This window comes from Podarcis muralis, chromosome 1 (assembly GCF_964188315.1).
Source record: "Podarcis muralis chromosome 1, rPodMur119.hap1.1, whole genome shotgun sequence".
Lineage (NCBI taxonomy): Eukaryota > Metazoa > Chordata > Lepidosauria > Squamata > Lacertidae > Podarcis > Podarcis muralis.
The window spans coordinates 58,128,250-58,151,299 of NC_135655.1; the positions used below are offsets into that span (position 1 = coordinate 58,128,250).

The 23,050-nt window shown below is 41.6% G+C and overlaps 1 protein-coding gene across 10 annotated transcripts in view; it reads right to left on the bottom strand.

The window, feature by feature from the left end:
* The window catches only part of ANO1 (anoctamin 1), a 143,843-nt gene that overhangs the window by 58,408 nt on the left and 62,385 nt on the right, over positions 1–23,050 (bottom strand). For all 10 annotated transcript variants that reach the window (XM_077929425.1, XM_077929419.1, XM_077929412.1 and 7 more), the window contains exons 2-6: positions 21,454–21,632; positions 14,692–15,018; positions 5,842–5,940; positions 3,664–3,815; positions 1,688–1,742 (exon numbers count right to left, since the gene is read on the bottom strand). In XM_077929425.1, the coding sequence (XP_077785551.1) occupies positions 1,688–1,742; positions 3,664–3,815; positions 5,842–5,940; positions 14,692–15,018; positions 21,454–21,561 (741 nt within the window). In that variant the 5' untranslated portion in view covers positions 21,562–21,632. The remainder of the gene's footprint in view (positions 1–1,687; positions 1,743–3,663; positions 3,816–5,841; positions 5,941–14,691; positions 15,019–21,453; positions 21,633–23,050) is intronic.

Genomic DNA, 23,050 nt, shown 5'->3' on the forward strand with positions numbered 1-23,050 from the left:
GATTCTAAGGCAATTCTAAATGACTTGCAACATACCTGCTGGTGGAAATCTTAACATAGCAAAGAATGAAAGCTTTTCTCCTGACCATGAGCACTTCCAAATCCATTGCACATCATTGCCGATCATGGGTCATGTCTGTTAAGGCATCAGCCTTAGCTTCCAGCTTCCTTGATTTGTGGAGCCAACATGTGTTGGCCTTAACTCATGACTTTAAACCAGCAGGGTTTTTTTTAAAAAATAAATCACTGAACAGTTCTTCCTCTCTCATAGAGCTTCTTCACTATGCTAATAGTCCACTCAAGAGTAGACAAGAGCAGCTGGAAATTGGAGCATTCTCTAGTTTCTGAGAAATGGGGAAGACAACAAAGGACCCTTCTTCCATATTTAAGTTTGCTATGGAATGTCACCCGTCACCACTGCAAAATCATGAAGTCCTGGGAGGTAAGAAAATATTCCCCTCAGTTGTCAGATGAGGAGCTGAGAAGAAAAGACTTTTAAATGAGAAAACTAAATGAATGCTTCTGAACTGTCTGTCATGCAATGCTAGGGATGGGAGTGACTAAATATTGACCTATTTAGTTAATATTATAAGAGAGCTTAGAAATGAACGCTGGATGGCAACTTCAGGGAAGAAGGAAAACAAGTGACTAAAAAGGGGGAGGGCTGGCCAATTGCTGTCCCCTGCTGAAGAGAATGTCTTTACATAACCGCATAAAAAATTATACGCTTCAGTTACAGTTATGTATTGTTTATTGATAAATGCAAAAGGAAGCACAGAAAATGTTATCTCTTTCCCACGGATTCTTTCTATGGTTGTCTTTCCACTTGATGAGAGTAAACACGTTCTGGAAAGAAAGGCATGGTTCTACTCATTCTCAGCCCTTATTTGTCAGCAGTGCATAACTAGGCCTGGGTATGGGTGATTTCTTCCTATTTCAATGGATCAGTGGCTCACAGCTGATATTAATGGATCAGTGGTTCACATGGTTGTCCAGTGCTCACTGATTTTTTCTGATTTCAAATTCAAAAAGAGAGCTGTTGTCTGGGGCCACTCTGGAACATGTGTTTGTGGTGGGGAATCTCTTTGTTGTGAATATGCCCAAGAGCCAGCTCACAGGTATTCTATGTTACATTGTGTTTGTATGTGTGTGTGTGTGTGTGTGTGTGTGTGTGTGTAGGGGGGGCATTTATGAAATGTTTTAGGAGCACTTCTTGTCATTACTTTCTGTTCCTATATTTCATAGTAATTCTATACAGAGGACAGGAATTCAATTCAGGATGACCTGGCTTGAGATTCATACAACACTGCCACTGACATTTCTGTGACATGGAGATGACTCATATGATAGGGGGAAGTGAGCTCCACTAGCAAGAAAAAAAGAAAGCACTGTATTAAGTTACTGTACATCTTTATTAGCATTTGAATGTTTTTAAATACCTATTTTTAAGAAGGATTTTGCATTTTATTAACAGCTTACAGGCTTTCTTACAATCAAGTAGCATATACGGTAATTTTTGTTAAATAAATAAATAAATAAAAAAATTAACTGGGAGGAAGCTCTATTGAAGTCAAGCCCTATTGGACTTTTTTCTGAGTAGACATAATTAGGGTTGGTTTGTAAACTGGGAATACAATATTTTTTATAACGCAAGTATTATAACATAAGTATTATATTGTAATACTTACTATGGTGCTTCTGGTCTTGCTGTCAAAAAAGGAATCTCTGTCAGAGAGGTCAAATCTGTCAAAACATTGAAAGAGGGGGAGTGATTAAATGTATAATATGGATTTCAAACAAGTCAACTTTATTTTCTGGCTGTGTGTGTCTTCGAAAGAAGAGGTGGCACTTCTAAATGTTGACTCTTTATTTCTCTGAATTTCCCTAAAAAAGGACCAGCAGCATCTTAAATGTGTTGGAATAATAAATATCTCCTATGCATTGCTTTTTTGCTTCCAGTTCCAGATCTTTAGACAGCAGCCATTCCTCTCTAGAAATCTCAGAAGCCCCCAAATATTCTGTAGCCAAACTGAATGTGCACTCTGATGGGAAGAATAATAAACTCTGTTTCCTAGACAATGTGTAGCACCTGTTGCTGCTCTTGCAACATTAAAGTAGCTGTCTGTTGATTTCATATACTTCTGTCTGCAAATCTCTTTCTCTCCCCCCCCCTTCACACAAAATAAATGGTGCAGTAAGCACACAATGGGTACAGTACAAGTGCGTCTCTACAAAACAAAAGGCACATTCGTTACTCTGCAGAGAATCAATATCTATCCTATAATGATAGCTAAAATCTGCACTAATTGTCACACAGAGATCCCAAGGACACACATTTCTTATACAGTGGTATATAAATGATTCGGGTTACAAACTCCGCTAACCCAGAAGTAGCTGCTCCTGGTTGCAAACTTTGCCCCAGAATGCGAACGGAAATCATGCGGCAGAGGCACGCACGCAGCGGGAGACCCCACTAGCGAAAGCGCACCTCAGGATAAGAACGGTTTCAGCTTAAGAATGGACACCTGGAACGAATTAAGTTCGTAACCAGAGGTACCACTGTACTTTTACAGTTTCCCAGCTATGAGGATGGGGTCCCTAAGACAGCAAAAGCTTCTCTCTTATCTCCTGCTTAATCTACATTTGGAGCAAATCCATACAGCCACTTAGCATGTGATAGCCGCAGGGGAAAAGAGCTATGTCGGCCACCACTCAACAACGTGGAAAGCTGGTCATCTGCAGCTTCCGGTCATACAGTTAGGATTCCTAAGCATTACTTCTTGGTTCCCTGCGTTACCACTGGCAACCAAAGAAACCCTTCATGTGCGGACAGTACATGATAGTTTTTTTAAAGTTCTGATCACATTGAAAGCTGATTTTTAGCCCTGGAGTGTGCTGATTAGCCCAAGTCACTGAAGTATGCTGTTTCATTTGCCGCAATGGGTGGTACCAATGGGGAACCTTAAAGGACACGAGAGACCTGGGGTCGCACTGCTACATGTCAGGACAAGGATTGTTGCTTGCACAGCAGAACATTCTCCCCCTTTACCGTCCCTTGCATCTACTAAATCTGTTCTGGGGTTCCCCAACAGATTTGGAGGGGGAGTGCAAGGTATGTGAGGAGTCGGAGTCCCGTTGTGTAAGTAGAAATCCTTGCGCTGACAGGGCTTGTTAGTTGAATTACCGCCCCAACTCATTCCCTCTCATGCCTGCTTCGGGCAAACACTGAGCATTTAACAGACTGGTTTTTCTCTCCCCTTGATTATACTTTGCTCCTGGCAAACATGAAGACTGAAACACAGGATGGCCACTCTATTGTTTGGGCTGCTTGGGCATGCAAGTGACATAACCCAATTGTTTTTAGCTTTTGGATGAGAACAATTATAGCTATATGAGCTGTCTTTCTTTATTGACGTTGCTAACTTCGGAGAGGCACAAATATTTCTTTGTTTAAGACTTTCTTAGGGAAGCTGACTAAGACAAGGCTCTTCTTCGAGTCGTATGAGATCTTGTTTATTTGGAAAAAATGATCATCTTAGTGCTAGTTGCATCTAAACACTGGCCTAAGTATTTCTATTAATATTCTCATGATTTATCTTCAAGTTGTATTCCCAGAGGCCGAGTTTGCTGAAAATGACATTAAAGATGACGAACTTTGACTTACAAGTGTTGTTTCTCCCTGGAGAAGGGGTAGGAGAGGCGTTTCACTGTCTGATGTTTGTGTTCTGCCACTTTAGGTTGGATGGGCTCCGTTATTTTTTGAATTACGGAATTGATTTTTTTCAATAGGCCATGAGGTTGATGAATTTGATATACCTGAGGACCAAACAAACAAACAAACAATCCATTATTTATTTCAAGTCATTGACAAAGGATACCAAGGCATCAAGAACAGAACATTCTTCAAAAGAAAATCAAAATTAAAATCTGTACAGTACAAGGGGCAACGAAATAGGTGATAAGTACACCCTTTGCATGCTCTCTGCCAGTGGGAGAATCTAGTTAGTGAAGTTCTGCTCTGGGGAACTCTGAATTGAACCCTGTTAATGTTTAAAACAATAATAATATACAATAAATGATCCCAAATAAAGGATTAAGTAAATTAGAACAATTTATACAGATTGCAGAATTTTCTTTATCTCCCATCCCCCTTTTTAGCAATGAGTATACATAGCTTTAGTTACGGTATAATAGTACTTCCTGCTTTGGATCATGATGCTCCCATCTATTTTGGGAAAAGAACAATCCTACTTCTATGCAGTTGGACAAGATCTGATCCCTTTCAACCCTACACCTCCATAATTTAACATTCTTCAGTATAATGGCAGGCTATTGTAAAATTTAGAAACATAATTAAAACAAGTAGCATGATAAATGGGAATGGATCAGCTCCTAATCTAAAACTGAAATCCCAAAGTTTAATTTTAGTTTTACTTGCAATAAATTACTATGTACTCTCAGGCTGTCTCCTGTTCCATTAGAGACATTTCCCTGCAGAGTCTGCTTTCTGCACTTAGCATGTCATTAAATATTGATCCATTTCTCAGTTTTGCACCCTGAACAGGTACAGATACTTCCCTCAGAAGCTTCACATTCATCACATCCTTCTGTCATCTGGTGACAATGTGCTGTCACTTTCATAATGACAATTCAAAGATTCATTGGGAAGGTAGGACTAGGTCCAACCAATCCTTTCATGCTCGCCAAATGTTGGGCACAGACATGGGACTCTTCACATGCATAAATCTATATACGGAACCACGACCTTGTTGTGATGTTGCTGGTGGTGACAGGCAGCGCTGGAGTGAAGGACACAGAACCCACCTTATTCGTATTTGCACTTTCACATCAGAGCGGGGGCAAATCACACACAGAGAAAGGAACTCCTTTCCTGGGTCTTTTCTATCACCCAAGCATTGCAGCTGCAATGTCCCACAGCATAGGGAGCAAGGCTTCTTGTCATAGACAAGAAGACATGGGATTCAATTACACTGCTGCAGCAAGACCTCTAGCACTGATGGCGAGGAAACGTCATTCACCTTGTGACTTGGCTAAAAGGCTTCCCCTCAGAGGATATTTAGAACTTCACTCCTGTTGGGATCTATGCAGTTATGTCTAACAGAGAACAATTTTTCTATGTCAGCGAAGCTACCCTACAAGAGGAGAAGCAATGGATACACAACCATTTTAGGTTTGCAGAGCAGATGTGCGTTGTTCATGTTAGGGTTGCCACCTAACCCTATTTTGGTTTACCTGATCATGCAGACTGTTTCTTTTCTTGGGAGAAGGGTAATTTTTGTTTGTTTCTTTTCTTTTCTTAAACAAAATGCCTCAAGTATGTGCAGAGTGCTGTTCCTTGATGAAGAGAATATTCCCTTGTTGGTCCTGAGGTTGTTTCGACATGCCATGGAACCTGGCATACTGTACTTGGTTATCAGTCTGCCCGTAAAAGGCTGTGGTGGCCTCATTAGTGTTGTGAGGCAGTCAAGGAAAACATAATAAGCAGTCTCTTGACTGAGTGTGGGAGGTCAGCTCTAGGATGGGTGGATGTTAGCAATAGACTAAGGTGCAACCATATGAAATGCAAACCTGGGCAAGCTGCTTGGGTGCGATTGATGGGAAAATGGATATAAATGTTAATAAGCAAACTGCAAAATGGTAGAAATTTCCCCACGTGCATCTCAAACCACACATTTTTATGTCACTGTGCATTACATTATAAATTGTATAGTAAATTATATTAAGTAGAAAGCTAATTTCTCCACTTCTTGTATTTTTAAAAAAACCACTAAACCATAAATAACCTTTATGTTTCCTAGTATAAAATAATATTTAAACTAACCTTTTTTGTGGGCATCTTCAGTTTCATAAATTCTGCTTCCCGGCACAAAACATTCCAAGGTGCATGTATTTTCACAAATCCAAGCCCATGTATTTTTGTCTAAAAACATTTGGAGGGAGAGAAAGGGAATTTTTTTTATCAAATAACCTGAAACACAAATCTGCTCAATTTCACACAGGCCTGGAAGATTCCCCCCCCCCCCATGAGCTATTTTCCAAAAGCTAGTTTATTTGATATGTGGATGAAACTAATGACTACATTTCACAGAAAACAATGGAGGGATGCGAGAGAGATAACTCTGATTCACGTAAGACATAAACAAGTGAACAATCATTTAAAGGATAAGTCTATATCCCATAAAAATAGTTTGTGAGCATAGCACTGATATTAAACAGCCCAGATTTAAGATTAAACAATAAAGACATTTTGTAAAGGAAGTGGAATCGGTTCACTTTCCACAGTGGCTAAAGTTTTCTTTACAAGGGCAGAAGGGTTCTAAAACTATAGTGGCCAAGAGAGGAAACACATCAGCTATGTGATTTTTGGGAAGCTCTTTTGTATCTTGGGGGAAGTTGTAGAGCACCTGGTTGAATGCAGAAGGTCACAGGTTCAATTCCTGGCATCTCCCAGAGAGCTGCTGTCAGTTTGTGTAGTCAACACAGTGTTGGACAGACTGATGGTCTGAATCAGAATAAGGCTCAGTATAAGGCTCCCAATGTTCCTATCCCCTTTGGACAAGAACCAACACAGGGATTGGGATGAATCTTTAGAACAACTGTTGAGCCAAGACTAACCATTATTTCACATTTTCTCTTTTTAAAGACTTGTTCTGCACCCAGCACAGTTCCTTCTGTAGCGAGTGTAGATGCTGAAAGGCTCAACGACACTGCCAAGTGCTGCCTGCTGCGCAAAGCAGATCACATCAGTGCAACTGACATGTTTAAGGCAGCAGTGCTTGATTCAAGGTCTGCTGCTGGCAATCTCTGAATGTAATTAGTCTCAAGAGGAAGGCACAATGATACCTGTTTTTAAATAACAATATTTGAATCTGCACATATATTACGTTTCCTGGCGTGACCAACATATTTGTCTCATCAGCAAATAAACAACAGAAGCTTTCATGCAAGTTAGTCTACATAATTGACAAACGATGTCAAGAACATTGCAGAAAACTTCAAAGGACAGCTCTGTACAAAAAGCAATTCGAAGAATGGGTGTATACAGAGTTCCTCCCCCTACTTTTATCAGTTTTCTGTAAGAGGAATTTCAAGCCTTTCTCCAGAAGTCTGAGGTTTACAATGATGCTTTTAAAAAAATATATATCTAAAGTTTAGGTTTTATTGAATTTTATTTTAGAATGATTATATATATTTAAGGGGCTAATAAGGTAGCATATACATTTAAACTACAGTGGTGCCTCGCAAGACGAAATTAATTCGTTCCGCGAGTTTTGTCGTCTTGCGATTTTTTTCGTCTTGCGAAGCACGGTGTTGGGAAAGTTTTGGAAAAGCTTCAAAAATCACCAAAGTCTTTAAAAACCTCAAAAAAGGCTACACCGCGTTCTATGAGTTGCTCCTCGAAGTCAAGTCGCAACTGTATTAACGGTGTTAAGAAAAAGGAAACAGACTTGCAAGACGTTTCCGTCTTGCGAAGCAAGCCCATAGGGAAAATCGTCTTGCGAAGCAGCTCAAAAAACAAAAAACCCTTTTGTCTAGTGAGTTTTTTGTCTTGCGAGGCATTCGTCTTGCGAGGTACCACTGTACTTTGTTCTATCCAGTGTTCCCAAGCAAAGAATTGTCAATGAACGCTTTTCCTGCATCACTGTATCTACCAAGAAAAGCATTTTCTACTGAGTTTCTGTTTCTTCCACACTTGTTGCAGACACAAGAGTCCCACTAAAAAAAGGAAGAAGAAATCCTTGCTATATCTACCAGGTAAAGATTGAAATGGAAAGTGGCAATGCACTAGAAACACTGTGTTAAAATTCATTATTCATTTACTTCACAGCAGTCCAATTCACTGAATAGCTGATAGACAGAAATGTGTTTTCTCTTTATAGTGCCATCTATTCCTGGTCTTGTCTATAGGATGATCACTTTAATGTCTGATTAATTGCCTAGCATAAATCTGGGTGTTTAAAAGTCTGCTCCTCTGCAATGTTAGTTTTGCTTGCATTAAGTAGCTGTTGGATCAGGCAATACTACAGATTTGAATTCTAGTTTTAAAATTGTTTCCAGTCTAGTAAGTAATCTACAACCAGTTTGTGAACACCAGCTCAGAGGCAAAGAGCATCTCCTCTCAGCCTTTTGTTCCACCGCTGTTGCTGCTGTACTAGTTTGCACAGGCACAAAAGCCTGTTTTCATCCTGCCGTCCTGTGCACCTGCTTACTAGAAATACATTACTCAAGGGACATAAATAGCTGCCAATCTCCAATATGGCAAAGCTTCAAAAACATGTATTAGCTTACTTCACAGAGCAGAATTTAATCAACTTAATATATGCCTTCCTTGAAACAAGCTTTTACTTTTAACCAATATTAAAGTCAGCAGTAAGGCTTCAGGGAACTCTCAATGACAGCCAATCAAATGACTGCTAGCCTCTATTTTGCCCTATTTCTAGAACTGATCTCTCTCTCATCTTCAAACACTTGCTTATTTTTGATATTATATGTGGATGAATAGCAATATGTGCAGCTGCAGCACAATCACCATATGTGTCTACTCAGAAGTAAGCCCCATTGAGCATAGCAGGACTTACCCTCAAGTAAATGGGTATAGAATCACAAGCTTAGGCTGCAATCCTGTGGCCCTCCAGATGTTGTTGAACAACAATTTACATCATCTCTGAATACTCCACAAGGCTAGCTGGCACTGATGGGAGCTGGAGTCCCATACCTCTGGAGAATATACCCACTTGGCTGGGAGTAAAGTTCCCTCAAAGTCTGTGTGACCTACTTCAGAGTAGACATGCATAGAATTCTGCTGCCAGTCAGAATGCATGGAATTCTGCTGCCTTGAAATACTACTATTACTGTAAACACTGTATTTGGTAAAAATGATAAACTAAAGTGAAGAATACTGTCTGTCCAGGAACATGTTAATGGTTTCATTATTTATGTTTTGGCTGTGGGGTTTTGAGCTTACCTCTTCCATTGCAAGGTGGCAAAGGGTGGTGTTTGAGCTCCGCCACTCACCAACCCAGCACACCCCCCGCAGCATTCCTAGCTGCCCACACTTCCTGGTATGAAAAAGCCCCATGGAGATGTTACCCTATGAAGTCTTCTCCTGGGTTTTGGTTAAACTGGGAAGGCTGCAGAGTGCAGACCACTGGAGAGATGATTTGTAGAAGCTAAGGGACACTCACAAGCATCCCTCAGCCACTTAAAAGTAAGGTAAGTGCAAAAAAAGACCCCTAAACGTCATCCATTACTGAGATTTTATCTCCCCTCTGATCATTTTCAAATGCCATTTCTTTCCCTATCAACTTATGGGCACTGGTGGGGGAGGGAGAACACAGGAGAAATTTTGGGCACAGCAAATATGATTAAGTTTTGATGGAAAAAATTTTTATTAGAATGTGCTGCTAACTTTGTTTAACACATAATACCAGATTACAGACTGAATGCTCTCTCCCCTGCTCCTTACTCCTCCATGCTCCAGTTCAGTTTTTTCTAATTTAGTTCAAGCCATAGTTTGCTGTTGCATCCAAACTGGCAAACTATGGCTTGTTCATGGCATCCAAACCAAAACTGGAAATTCCATTCAAATCAAGGGCAAACCATAACTTGATGATTTGGATGTACAGTAACTGGAACACTGGGGTTTGTTAACTTGACTAAGTAATATTAAAAGACCTTATACTGTGTAACTGAATTGGCCATGGTTGAATGGCATCTCCAACATTTAAATTAGACATATGACTCTTAAAGTCTGATTAATTTAAATACTGAAAATGTCATTCAACCTTCACCAACTTTCTATACGTGGGTGAAAATGTCCATCAATCCAGACATATTTGACTTCAAACAGTAAAACACACCATTGAATGATAAGTTGTTGTCACTTTAGATTCAACTAACCATTTTTCTACCTTGTGTTTGGTAGACGGTACGTCAGTCACTAATTACAAGTTTATTCATGGCAGCCTAAACCTGTTTCACTCTCGAAAAAAGAATGGCTCTCTAAAATCTGGTATGTCTAAACTAATGTCTAAGGTAACTGCTAAATTCATGGAGTTAAATCTGTATTTTTGTGTTTGTTTTTTTACAGAACTAGCTATTGATTTTTGGAAATGAAAAGCATAATGTTGATATTAACCTATACAATTACTTGCCAATATCAAAGAAATTATTGTAAAATGTTAGCAAGAATTGCTTCAATTTTATTGTATTTTAGATGTGTAACTTAAAACAAAAAATTGCAAGACTAATGACCAAAAATAGTGCCTTAGGGTGCAATCCAATCCTGCCCACTATCCTGGCAGTACTCCACTGCCAGGGTCAAAAGAGGCAGTAAGATTGCTTGCAGGTGACATAGTAATCAGGCTCAAATTGGACCATATGCTGTTACTCAATGGCCCTGAGGCTGGTTATGGGTCCTTCTGCTGGTGCGCATCCTGCCCATGGCACTCCCACTTGCCTGGCAGGCAGAAGAGGGAGGTTGGCGTTACCCAAGTGATGCTTCCAGGGTGCTGGCAGCTTAGCTGGGAGAGGTGGATGAAGAGACACCTCTACTCATTCCACCCCACCTCCCTGTCAGCCTAGTGTAAGGGGAGTTAGGTGGGTTGGATTGTCCTGTCCATCTGTACAAAGCAGTACAAGCACATTTGTAGAAGTAGTCCACAGTGTGGAAGATCAGGAGGACTGAGGACAGGATATCACTAAACTGCCCTAGCTCCTACCACTTGTTCTCAGATAGATTTGAAGAGAAAGTTGATTGTTTGCTGTTTTCACAATCTGAGGAGGGGTTATCAACCTCAGGCCCAGGGGCTGAAAGCAGCCTTCCAAGCTTCTCTATCCTAGTCCTTGGAACTGTCACTAGGCCACACTCCCTCACTGGCCTTGCTTCAGACTTTCCTCAAGCTCTTTTGCCTGGAATGTGTCCCTGAACAACAATAATGCTTCTTGCTTGTCTGGACAAAGTTTGGAGAGATGTGTGGGTGTCCTTTTGCATGCATCTTACTGAACAAAGGGAAGTGTCAAATCCATTGCCCCACCCACTTGTGCCTCCAGCCCCTCAGAAGGTTGCCTGTGAAGCAATGCCGTTCTCATGTGGAAAATGGTTCCTCTGCCCTGGTTTAGATTCAGGCACTGAAGTTCAAACACAGCTCCTCAGTCCTGTAAATGCACAGACAAATGCATATTCCACTTTCCCCTTCAGCTGATGTGTTGGACTCAATTTATGATAATATTCCTGTACCTTTAATACAGCATGAAAATGAGAGAGAGAGAAAAAAAATATGAACTGCTCGGATTTTCTGTTCTATGAACTATTGTACACAAAAGAGTTCTGGTTCCATGTTGACTCTGGCAACCTTTAACATGGAGTCTGAAGGAAACTGACTTCAGCAGCCAATTGAAATTGAGCCTCTGCCTTTGAAACTAGTATGTCTGGGATTCTCTCTGTTAATCATGCTGGCATTAGTTCACTCATGCCACAATTATTATTTGAGATAGGCACTCTTTTAATAGAACACTTTGCTTTGGCTAAGCAGGTGAAAGGAGCTATACTGTACCACTCCTCTTTAATCACAGTGTAATTGCATCTTGGAGCCCAGCATTTAATTTGGAACTTTTGCTAAAAGGTTCCCTTGAACAAATGGAGGTTAAAATAGCAGTATCAATACTTCTTTTTGACGGAGAGTTGGAATTCCTATAGCCGTTAGACAGAGAAATATGTGGATCTTTTAAATACTGCTTCAGACCTTATGTGGAAGAAAGCTTGAGCATGAAATTCTAAATGCAATTTTTCTTGCTTCAGGCTTCAGTTTTAAGTCCAGTGGAACTATTTCTGTGTGCAAATGCCTTTTTGCATGTATGTGATCTGTGAGACTAAAATGGCACAGAATCCCACCCTACCCCACCCCATTCTGTGCATCCTTATCTGTGCAAAGGTAATACTGCAGGACATTTTAATGTCAGAATTCTTTTTATAGCACTTGTTGGTGGGGTGGGGGAGATTTATTCAGAGCCCTCTCTCCCTCTCTGCCCTATGACAAAGGCACCAGATTGATGTGGAAGGAACTGGGGTGATTGTCATGTTACAAACTTGGTGGAATTTGAGACTTGATTCTAAGTTGCTTTGGGTCTGTCTGTTAATTTAAATGGGGTTTTTTGGTCAGTTCTTCAGATGGGAACAAAAGACTTGCTCTGGATCTGCTGTCATCATCAGTTTCTTAAAACAATTTTAAAAGAAAAAATATTTTTAATTATAACTAATATTTTCTAGATCTAATAACGGCATTGTAATAATCCTATGAAAATGGGGTTTTTGAGCACTGGTGTATAAAACTCTACTCAGGTTCCTATATATGAGGGTTAAATCATTGGCATGCTACATAGTCAATTTAATGGGGTTCATCTTATTCATTCCAGGTTTTTTTTTGGCTAGGTCACATTATTAAACCTTGGTATATGGGCTGAGGAAAATGGTGCAGAGTTTAAAACGTGCTGAAGTGGTCATCAAATGCTGAACAAAAGACAGCAAATCCAGCTTTTTCTGTCATTGCATCTGTTGGACTTCTGCCTGTAATGCAGCTCCTAAATGCATAGGGCCTATGTGAAAGGATGGACAACTTTACTAATATATACTGAGTTCCCACAGCCACTAGTAGTGTGGCAAATCTGGGTTATGAGCTGTGAGTTGGAAAGTGTGGTGAACGAATCACACAAACATTTTGCAACACTTCAGACTTTCTGCTAATACACACCCCTGTATGTACTCATGTGAATGGACCCTTGTTCTGATTAAATGAAAAAGGTTTATGTAAGGTTAGAAAAAAATCTACTGGAGGGCAAGGTCTACAGTTCTCAAAGTACAGCTGGGGTCCTGAGGGAAAGGAAGCAGACCTGGCAAGATTAAGTAAGAATATTCCCAGATCTGCAGAGATCCGCTTACAGAAGTGTGGGTGTCTACAAAGGACTCTGCTGGGATTAGAAAGCACTGGGATCTTTGTACAAAACCACAGGCCTTTCTCTTTACTTCAGTAAATAAGTTTCTTGTTAAATTTATTTTGCTTCTCTGTTGCTCATCTTCACCCTTGCACGACTACCCTTCTAAAGGCCACTAGCAGACAGGGACACGTCCTTGTGGGAGATAGTGCTGACAAGGTCAAACTATACTTCCGTGGGAAACTCTCTTTGCCTTGGAACCATGCCCCATAACTGAAACGATATCTTCCACCTATCTGTCTCCTCTACCATACAAATTCCTGACGCTATGCTGTTCATATGTAAGGTGAAACGTAGGTTCTTATTATCATACAGCTGTAATGTTTTAAAGCTCATAGCCATGTCCACTGTTTGTGGAGACCTTTTCTCTGGCTAAAGCACCTTCCCCTAGAGGCATGGATATAGACCTTTAAAGTTTACTCTGTGCGATCTTTTGCATGTCTATTCAAAAGCAAGCCCCACTGAGTGCAATGAGACTCGGCCTGTCAACACATTACCAGTTTAAAACAAAGCCAGATTGTTCTTTTTCTCAATTCAGAAATTAGGTGGCTTGGGGGAAAGCACTTCAAAATGCAGCATTTCGTGACATGTCTATACCATTTCCCAAAACAGCAGTGGGAGCACGCTGGGTGCAGAGTAAACAGGAGTGTGTGCTGGTCTTACTCCCAGGTAAGTAAGAACAGGATTGCAAATAATCCTGTAATAACAGTTATTTTGTCAGGATGAGGTTTAGTATTTTTAGCCTGTCTAGTTTGAGCCCTGGAAATATTCACATTTTTATCACTAGAATATAGTCCTTAACACAGCTGGGGGGGGGGGTGTCTGCATAATAAGAAATAACAGGGAATTTTCATTCTGCCGATAAGAATAGTTCGCTTTCCCAGTGCATGTATTATCAGCAGTATTTAATACAATACAGCAAAGTCTGCTTGCATTTATACACACAGATACACCACCTCAGAATAAATGTGGCATATATGCCATAGCTCCACTATTGGTGACATTTTAAAACACTTTTTAAGGGGGGGGGCACACAAACTCAATCTTACGAATTAAAAGTAGCACTGCATGGGAAAGGCTGGACTTGATTGTTTCTATTTGCAGAGATGTTTCTTTTTATCATGGGGGAGCACTGAAAAGTGATACCCCAACCCCAGCCCCAGTAGTAGGAAATGCTATCGTGTCCTCCCAAAGGTGTCTCAGTAGGAGAAGGGAAAACTGCATCTCTTTTGTTTCCCACTCCACATACTTGTACGCCTGTCATCGGAATATGCCCAAGGCCCAGTACTCAATAAGGTACGGCTCTGGAAATCTGGCTTTCTACACCTATAGCATGGATGGAGCACCTGTGGCACTCTGGATGTTGTTGGACTCCAAGTGTGAGCAGAACGGCAGAGCCATGATGGGTTCTCCCACCACCATAGCTGCACCACACTGACGTCACTGCTGCCTCTCCCCTTTCCCAGTAAGCACAGCTACACAGCTGACGCAAGGCCAGGTGTGTGGTGCTGCCCTTCCCCTCAGGACCCCTCCTGTTGAACATACATAGCAAGGTCATAGCTGGACCAGCTCTAAGTTACATACTAAGGTTTCTGGACCTCAGGAACCTTCCAGTGCCTCACCTACCAGTCTTGGCAAATACATAAAGCTAATTTTTAAAAAGAATGAAGGGAGTAATTACGTCTTCATCTCTTTCCAACTCAAGGCCGGCCTGCATAAGGTTGTTTTCGTACTCTTCTCTGCGGACCCTCTTGTCATCTTCATGGTAATCCATGTGGGGCTCACTGTCGTGCATATTAACCTGCCCTGCTTTCCCAGGAAGCGGCTGGTCCTGTTTGAGGCTCCGAGGCCCCAGGTCATTGAAATGGATCCGCCTGGTGAGCGTTCTGCTGAAGGAGGACTTCTTGTAGTGGTAAACCAGGATATAATCCACTTTCCTTTTCCCGTCTCTGAAATAAAGTCCATACTTGCAGTTGGCATCAGGATCTTGCGAGAATGAATTCAATAACTGCAATGAAAGGAAAGGAAATGTGTTCAATCATCTCTTTGACTAAGCATGAAAATAATCAAGTATTAAGTATTTCCTTTCAGCCACAGCAGAAATAGCCTGTGCTATCAGATTATGAATATACTCAACAAAATGTTACAAGTTAATACGTTTGCTGGTTGATTAGTCAATAAGTTCAGTTATCAGATATATATGTGTGCATGTATGTGTTTTCTTGTAACCTGTGCTAGTACTGCCTTTTGCAGTAAGGTAAAGGTAAAGGTACCCCTGCCCGTACGGGCCAGTCTTGCCAGACTCTAGGGCTGTGCGCTCATCTCACTCTAGAGGCCGGGAGCCAGCGCTGTCCGCAGACACTTCTGGGTCACGTGGCCAGCGTGACAAGCTGTATCTGGCGAGCCAGCGCAGCACACGGAATGCCGTTTACCTTCCCGCCAGTAAGCGGTCCCTATTTATCTACTTGCACCCGGAGGTGCTTTCGAACTGCTAGGTTGGCAGGCGCTGGGACTGAGCAACGGGAGCGCACCCCGCCGCGGGGATTCGAACCGCCGACCTTTCGATCGGCAAGTCCTAGGTGCTGAGGTTTTACCCACAGCGCCACCCGCGTCCCTGTACAGGTTCTTCTTCTCTGTGCTAGTACTGCCTTTTGCAGTACAGTGGGCTTAAAATGTGTTAAATGGATTGATAAAATAAGCAACTTTTAAAATATATTTGTACCCCAGCTTTATTATGTGATGAATCCCAAGGCAGCCTACCATGTGTCTCCCTGGTGGTCACCTATCTAGGCAGTGACCAGCCCCAAGTTTGATAAGGCTGCCTAAGAATCTTGGGAGCTGTACTTTGATCAGAGTGCTGGGAACTGTAGCTCTGAGAGGGGGAAACTACAGGTCACGTGATCCTGGAGCTCTTAAACAGCGCATGTGTAGCCTAAGCCTCAGCAAGATGGTGGCTTCATGTGGCTTCAGGCTATATCTTGGGTGCAACTCAAGATAATTCAGACAACCAATCTGAGGTAAGTGATCAACACAAAGTGACTTGTCTCTTCAGCTTTGCACAGTGAACTGGATGTGAACTCATCCTCATGGGGCCAGATCTCAATTTACTACATCCTAACCTTCATAATCTGACCTTTCCAACTCAGAAATACTTGTGTAGATCAACTTTAATTTCATCACCAGTTTTATCCTTCAACCAGTTTGTGAGTTCTCTAACTTTTTGTGCTTTAAACCCAGCTGAGATCCTTTGCCCTTCTCCACTGAAGGCATCTGTGTTTTACTACTGACAAACAGATTAATAATATGCTCAAACATTTGTCACTTCTCTGCATCATGTGAAAAAGAGATCATTTTTAAGAGAGATTGAAAGGAGCCAGCTGGTCATATAGCTCAGCCAAAAAGGCCAGTGGACCACAGCCAGGGTTCAGTTTTTTCATTCATTACTCTTTCTCATGGAAAATTAAAATGGAAATGCATTTACCAGTCCTGCCCCCTGCAACTCCATGATAACAAAATATGGATATTGCAATTAAAACTTGCATTGTTAAATGAATATGAAATTCCTGAAAGATGTCTCTCCAGATGAAAAGGTAACATTTGATTGTGCATCCAAGTGCATATTCCATTAAAAGCAATGTGGTACAGATAAACTACGCTTACACTCAGATGCACATTTGGCTGTACATCTGAATTACATGTTGTCCTTTAAGAAGGCACTGCCTCCATTGCAATCTAAAGGCTCTTTTAGGTGGAAGGAGAAATTTGGCTTGAAAGGGAATTCCTTCCATTCCACGCCATTCCAGGGGGGCTTTGATAATGCTTGACTGCTGTTCTTCCTTGCTTTGAGAAGAGAAATAGATGTTATCTTATATGGTCTTGTTTTGTGCAAGGGGACATGTGCAAACTCTGCTTTTGAAAAAGACTCTCTGTCCAACCATAGACCACTTCCAACATTGCCTCTAATGGTGTGCTAACTTCCACAGCATGGTAGCTCCTTGTGCCAGTCTGTAATGTTCGAAGGAAGCAATTATTATGTGAGGAGAATCCATTCTGTGGCTCCTTCCCCATGGCACTGCTAATTTAGTTACAAGGATAGGGAATTATTGCACAGAATGACCGCTCCCCACATTAAATGGGGGGCGCCCTTTGAGTGGTCACACGCAGCCCCCTGGACCCTACGCGGCACCATTAGCACAGGCTTGGCTTCGCCTTCCCCAGGTGGGATACCTGGAGGTCTCCGCTGACCACAGCCAGTTGCCCAATCCCGCCTGGGGAGGCGTTGACAAGGTGATCAGGCCAGGTAGGGGGAGGGACCACCTGCCCACACAATAGGGGGAGGATCCTACCTGGGAATTGTCAGTTGGCTCCAGAGCTTCTCCCACCCTACCCACCCTCAGTTAAGACTTCTTTTGCATGTTAACCTTTTCTCCACAGGTACGAGGGTGCTGCTACGTCAAGGGCGCTACTGAAGGGCCGGAAAGGAATTCTCCTGCATTGGCAGATTTGCCTTTCCCGTAGCAAAATGTCACAACTTTGGCGGTATCAGGCCTTGGGCGGAATCCTTTAGTCTATCTTTCCTAAATGGGGGTGGGCGTGTAGCGGTGACCCACGCCCCCCTCCTCTTTGTGGCGGCGATACCAGGGTTCCCCGTTAAAGGGGTTTTGAGGGGAGGCTTTGGCCATACACCTAGAGGTTGTCATTGCTCTCCCCTGCGACGGCGACATAACGGGGGTGGGTTATCTCTGCTTGAACATATGTTCTCCAGAGCCAGCCCATCCCCCCCCCACTAGATAACTCTGATGTTCCCCAGATCCCCGGCAGGGGACTGGGAGGGATAAATGCCCAATGCCTGAGCCAAGGTCTACCCATATCTGAAGCATAATAAGTTGTGGCCAATTTTAATTCCATAGCACGTTGTCTTGAGTCTTTATTCCACATGGGGGCTGCCCAGGGTTTGGGGGACTCTGCCTGTCCTCGCAGAGGAACTGTGGCATGGACTCCTCCCATCATTTTGGACAAGGCTAGTGCAATGAGGCACTAAAGGGAATGTCAGCCTCAGACAGCGAAGGGCAGATGTTGTTGTTGTAGTATCATCCAAAGATCTCAAGGCGGTTCACAGGATAAAAATGTTGTTGTACTGTATACTTGAAACATTAGTGCCACACTCTTGCTAATTAAGTGCAAATCCTAAAGCAGAAGAGGCAGACCCAAGATTAAGTGCAGATGCACTGATAATTCAGTTCCAGCTGTTTTAAATAACATGGAAGCCTGTTGTTTTGGTCCCTTCAAACAACCACCAGCAGGCAGGCCAGTGGGGACACACCTGTTCTTTGAAAGGAGTATAGCACTTAGTGCTTCAGCCATTCCCAGGCTAAGTTAGCAGATGCTAGCTGTGCCTCAAACACAGTTTTCCAGCTGGGTAAAGTTGACACCTTAAGACCACCAGAACAGAACAAAGGAACTAGAATGCAAGATGGATTTGTATGGCTTGGGTGGTAAAGACAATACGGATGTTCCAGATCAGGATCTTCATGTATTACACCCACTTTTTCTTAATTAAACAAAGTACTCAGAATTATTCCTTTATTAGGCTGTAAGAGGAAAGAAAGTCATTGATGCTTCCAAGTTTGCATGTGTGGTCTCTCTCAAGAGACCACTTTTATATAAATTTGGCTGTAGTATAAAAAACAGATGCTTCCTTTTGAGAAAGAAAAAACATATTTTTGTGCCATTTCTCAAAGATGTCTTGGCCTCCTGATCTGCAAAGTGTTTTGTTCAAGGGCTTTTAATAAATTCTAGTCTTAGCTGAAGTGACTAAATGCTTTCATAATGTGGAGAGATGTAATTAGTTAAGTTTTAAAACTGTGCCAGGCTGCTGAAGAAGCATGAGAACTACATGAAAGGCCAAACCAGACATTATACGAGGCACACAGGGATGCCACCACTCTGCGCCTCTTCACTCTATTTTCTTTGTAACGTATAATATAAATGTAATGTCTGATATGACGTCACTGTGCTGATCACATTAGACTTTAAGAAGTGCAGGGGGAGGGAAGTGCACACACAAGCTCCCCCCCCCCCCCGCCCCAGTTTTCCATACAGGCTTCTCTCAGACCTTCACACGTTGAAGGTCTGAATGTGACTTCTAAAGATACTTAGACAATACTGGCCTAATGACGAATGGTGAATAAATACCCAACCTTTTTATGCACCATACAGGGCACCATACACCATATACAGCATGGATTTAACCAATAAGTTGAAACTATACATAGTTTCATTTTCAAATGGTGCATTTTCACGAAGCCCTTCTAGTCGCTAGAATCTAGTGCCCCTTTCAGTGGCAGTATCTGAAATCCAAAGCCCTGTCTTGGGTGCCATAGTTCAAATCTGGACAAATTTCTGCTCCCAATCACCCATATCTACAGATGATTTGAATCCTCTTTTAAATGTCTTTAAATGGTTGTTTTTAGCTTTTTAAAAAACAAGAATTTTTATGTTTTATTGTATATTTTTGTAAACTGCTTCGATGTTTTCTTATACACACGTGGTATATAAATTTTGTTAAGTAAGAATAAACAAATATGTAGCATTTTCCGAGCTGAGAGATGATGTCTCTGGCTTCTGCTTGTACATATACAGCTCTACAACCCTCTTTGCACACTGTGTGCTCATTCACTGGAGTCACCCTATAAGTCTTCCCAGTGTTTATACTTGTACTTGGGAAGAAACAAACATTCACCTTCTTGCTCTGACATAGGCACACTGAACAACTCCCAGATTTTTGCCCTGTAGCCAACTAACTCACAAGCAGACACAGGAATCAATTATTTCCACTGTAGAGTTTTCATCGTAGGAGTTTCATGTGAAAGAATTAATTAAAAAAACTAACTGCAATTATGGCATACCCCCCTAAGATTATGTTTCCATGCTAGTCCCAAGCCATTATGCCTCTGTAGGTCTAGTTGCCTGCTGCATTAAGGTTTATAAGTAGCCCATTTTTGAAACAGTGCCCATCTAAAGAAGTTCCAAAGGTGAAAGATTTGGATAAACCTGAAGGAGATAAATACCAATAAATCTGTATTCAGTAACTGATCCAATTTATACACATAATTAGCAACGTGATTTTGAATAAAAAGGTTTCTTCTTCTTCTTCTTCCTCTTCCTCCTTTTATTTGTACCCCACTCATCTGACTGGGATACCCCAGCCACTGTGGGCAGCTTCCAACAGATTTAAAAATATAATAAAACATCAAACATTAAAAACTTCCCTATGCAGGGCTGCCTTCAGATGTCTTCTAAAAGTTGTATAGTTATTTATCTCCTTGACATCTGATGGGAGGGCATGGTGAATATTTTCTCACCACAATTTGAAAAGCCATACCTCAAAAGGCAACTCAGTATTTATTAATATGTTCCCTAATGGAGAAAAAAAGTTCTGCTTGTAGGACATTGCTCGGGAACAATGACAGAGTCCTAGTTATCCCTTCATCCGAACTTTTTTCACTTGCTTACTAGTGCCAAGAAATAATCAACACTGTTTGTGGTCATTGTAATTCTTTTACATACATTTGCAGCACAATCCTGTGCATGTCTACTGAGAAGAAAGTACCACTGAGTTCAAAAAGGTAAGTGAGCATAAGACTGCAGCCCTCAGTCTATACTTCACTGTCTATACTTTTTGAATTTAATTCCCCTATACAAAAGCACATGACATAATACATGTATTAGCTTTTAAGTGTCTTGTTTTTGTAATAGAAGGCTCACATGGCTCCCTTCCTGGACATCGATCATACACTTGGGATCCTATTAGTTTGAGGTTTTCACTTTTTTATGGCTGCATAATATGCAAATGCCAACAGGTAAACTCCCCCCCCCCCCATCACAGCATTTCTATGCCAAGGAAAGTTTTGTCCTCTGCAAAAGGCATGAAGTGAGATATTAGAGAGACAGAGGCTAATCCTTTGTGCGTTTGTGTGTGATAATATCGCTAACATTTTAATCTCAAAGTATAGCTGGGAACAGCTGCCTTGAGGGTCATTTTGACAGAAATATAAATGATTTTAATGAAATAAAGATATACTATTTCGAAAATTTCTTAGTATAGTGCTGCAAGGGGCAGCTGAAGGCAGCACAAAAACTTCCCACAAAATTTACATTTAGCAATGCAAGTATGTGTGTGTGTGGTTCTGTTATCTAGACTGAAATACCCGCTTAAAAATGCACTGATTAAAATGAAACGTTCTCATGCAAGCCTTCATTAGGCAGTGAAATGCTGTAATGCTTTTTAGCGTCTTGCTTTTGGAAGGGATACTGTACAGTGGAGTGCACAGTTACAACCCTGGGGTTATAAGGGGCAAAAGGACAGAGATCACAGACAGGATTATGTTGTTAGCAGCTAGATATGTCAACAAATAGGTGAGAAGACGCCTCCTCAACTCACCGTACTCTCGGTGCGAACGTATCCTATATCTTCAATAGCTCTGATGTTGATAATGTGGATCCCTTTCTCGTCAGCAGGTAGCGTGGAGTATTTCTCATTCACCCTCATTGTTCTTTCATTAGGAGAGTCTCTGAAATCTTCTGGCAGAAACTCCACCCCGTGAAATGAACCATCGGTGTCTGGAGGAAAGAGAAACAGGTTGTTTTAAAGCCTTTCATCACTTCTCATCCACAGTCTCTCTCCCTCTCTCTCTCTCTCTCCACCATCCAGCTGGAACTTGTCTTGTTCCAGTCGGCATCTGCCCCTGTCTTTTGTCTCTCTTCCCACCCCTTTGTGGGAAGAAAGACAAAAAAGTACCTCCCCTGCCAGCTTTGCCTTATGCTCCCCTGGTTCTACTCAGAGCGCTTCTGAGCTTTCCCCAGGTTTCTTCTTGACACCGGCTTCCCTAATCAGCAGCACCGTAGAAAGGATTCTGTGTTTCAGGATATAGGCACCACCAATGAACTATTCCAAACTGCACTGGCAGCTGAGCGAACTGGATTTCTAACTGATTGCTTTAGCAATAGCCATTGCAAATTAATTGGGCATAAATAAATAAATAAATAAATAAATAAATAAATAAATAAATAGCATAAGCATTTAAAACAAGCACCAGAGTAAGACACAAAACACATAGCATGCTAACCTATTGGCATTACCATTATTTATGTGAATTCTAAATATATGTAATGGAAACAGAATCCTCACAACCAAACCTGTTGGCAGTCCTGTCAGTTTGACAAAACTGACCACTTTAGGTGAAAGTCCCCTCCCCTCAAAAGATTTAGCTCACTCACCTAGCCTGCAAACAGGTAGCTAGAGTTGTCAAAACTTGTCCAACTTTTTGTTTGTGTGTCATTCCACTCCAGCAAGGGGCCCTGAATGCCCTGCCCTGGATGATGGATGCATATCCTTTGGCATGTGTGGACTACTGCATGCTGATCAATTTGCTGGATCATAGGAAGTAGGTAGTAGCTTTCAAAGATACCTCAGTACTCAGTAAAGCTAAATATGCCTTGTAACACCGTCCTGTACATTTCTACTCTAAATTGAATGAGATTCACAGGTAAGTGTATTGCAGCCTGAGTCTATAGTGCCTGGATTTTAAAGTACCTGGGAACTCTGTATCAGCTTCAGCTGAAACTTCATGCTAAAGGAGTCATTCTGACATTACAAAAGACTTCAGTCCTTTGTGAAGAAAAATGTTAATACGTGGATTGACTCCCTTATTAATACAGAACTGAAGAACTGACTTGTACAAAATTCTTTACAAGCCAAAATCACATCCCTAAAATGTGTGTGTGGGGGGGGGGAGAGATTTATATATTGAAAACTTCAAATGAAGTGTTCCCAACTAACTGCATTTTGGGAGTTTGTCTAAGCCCAGTTTGGCGAAGCATGGGAATTGTCTGGAACTCTGTTCAGATGAGTCATTTCTATTGTAGAATCCCAAACAACTGTCCATCTGCCGGTGTGTACACCTGAGCCCATAGTGCCATCACCTTTGGCAATACATGACGTAAGGCAGAACAAATATAGCAGCATAATAGGCAGGGAA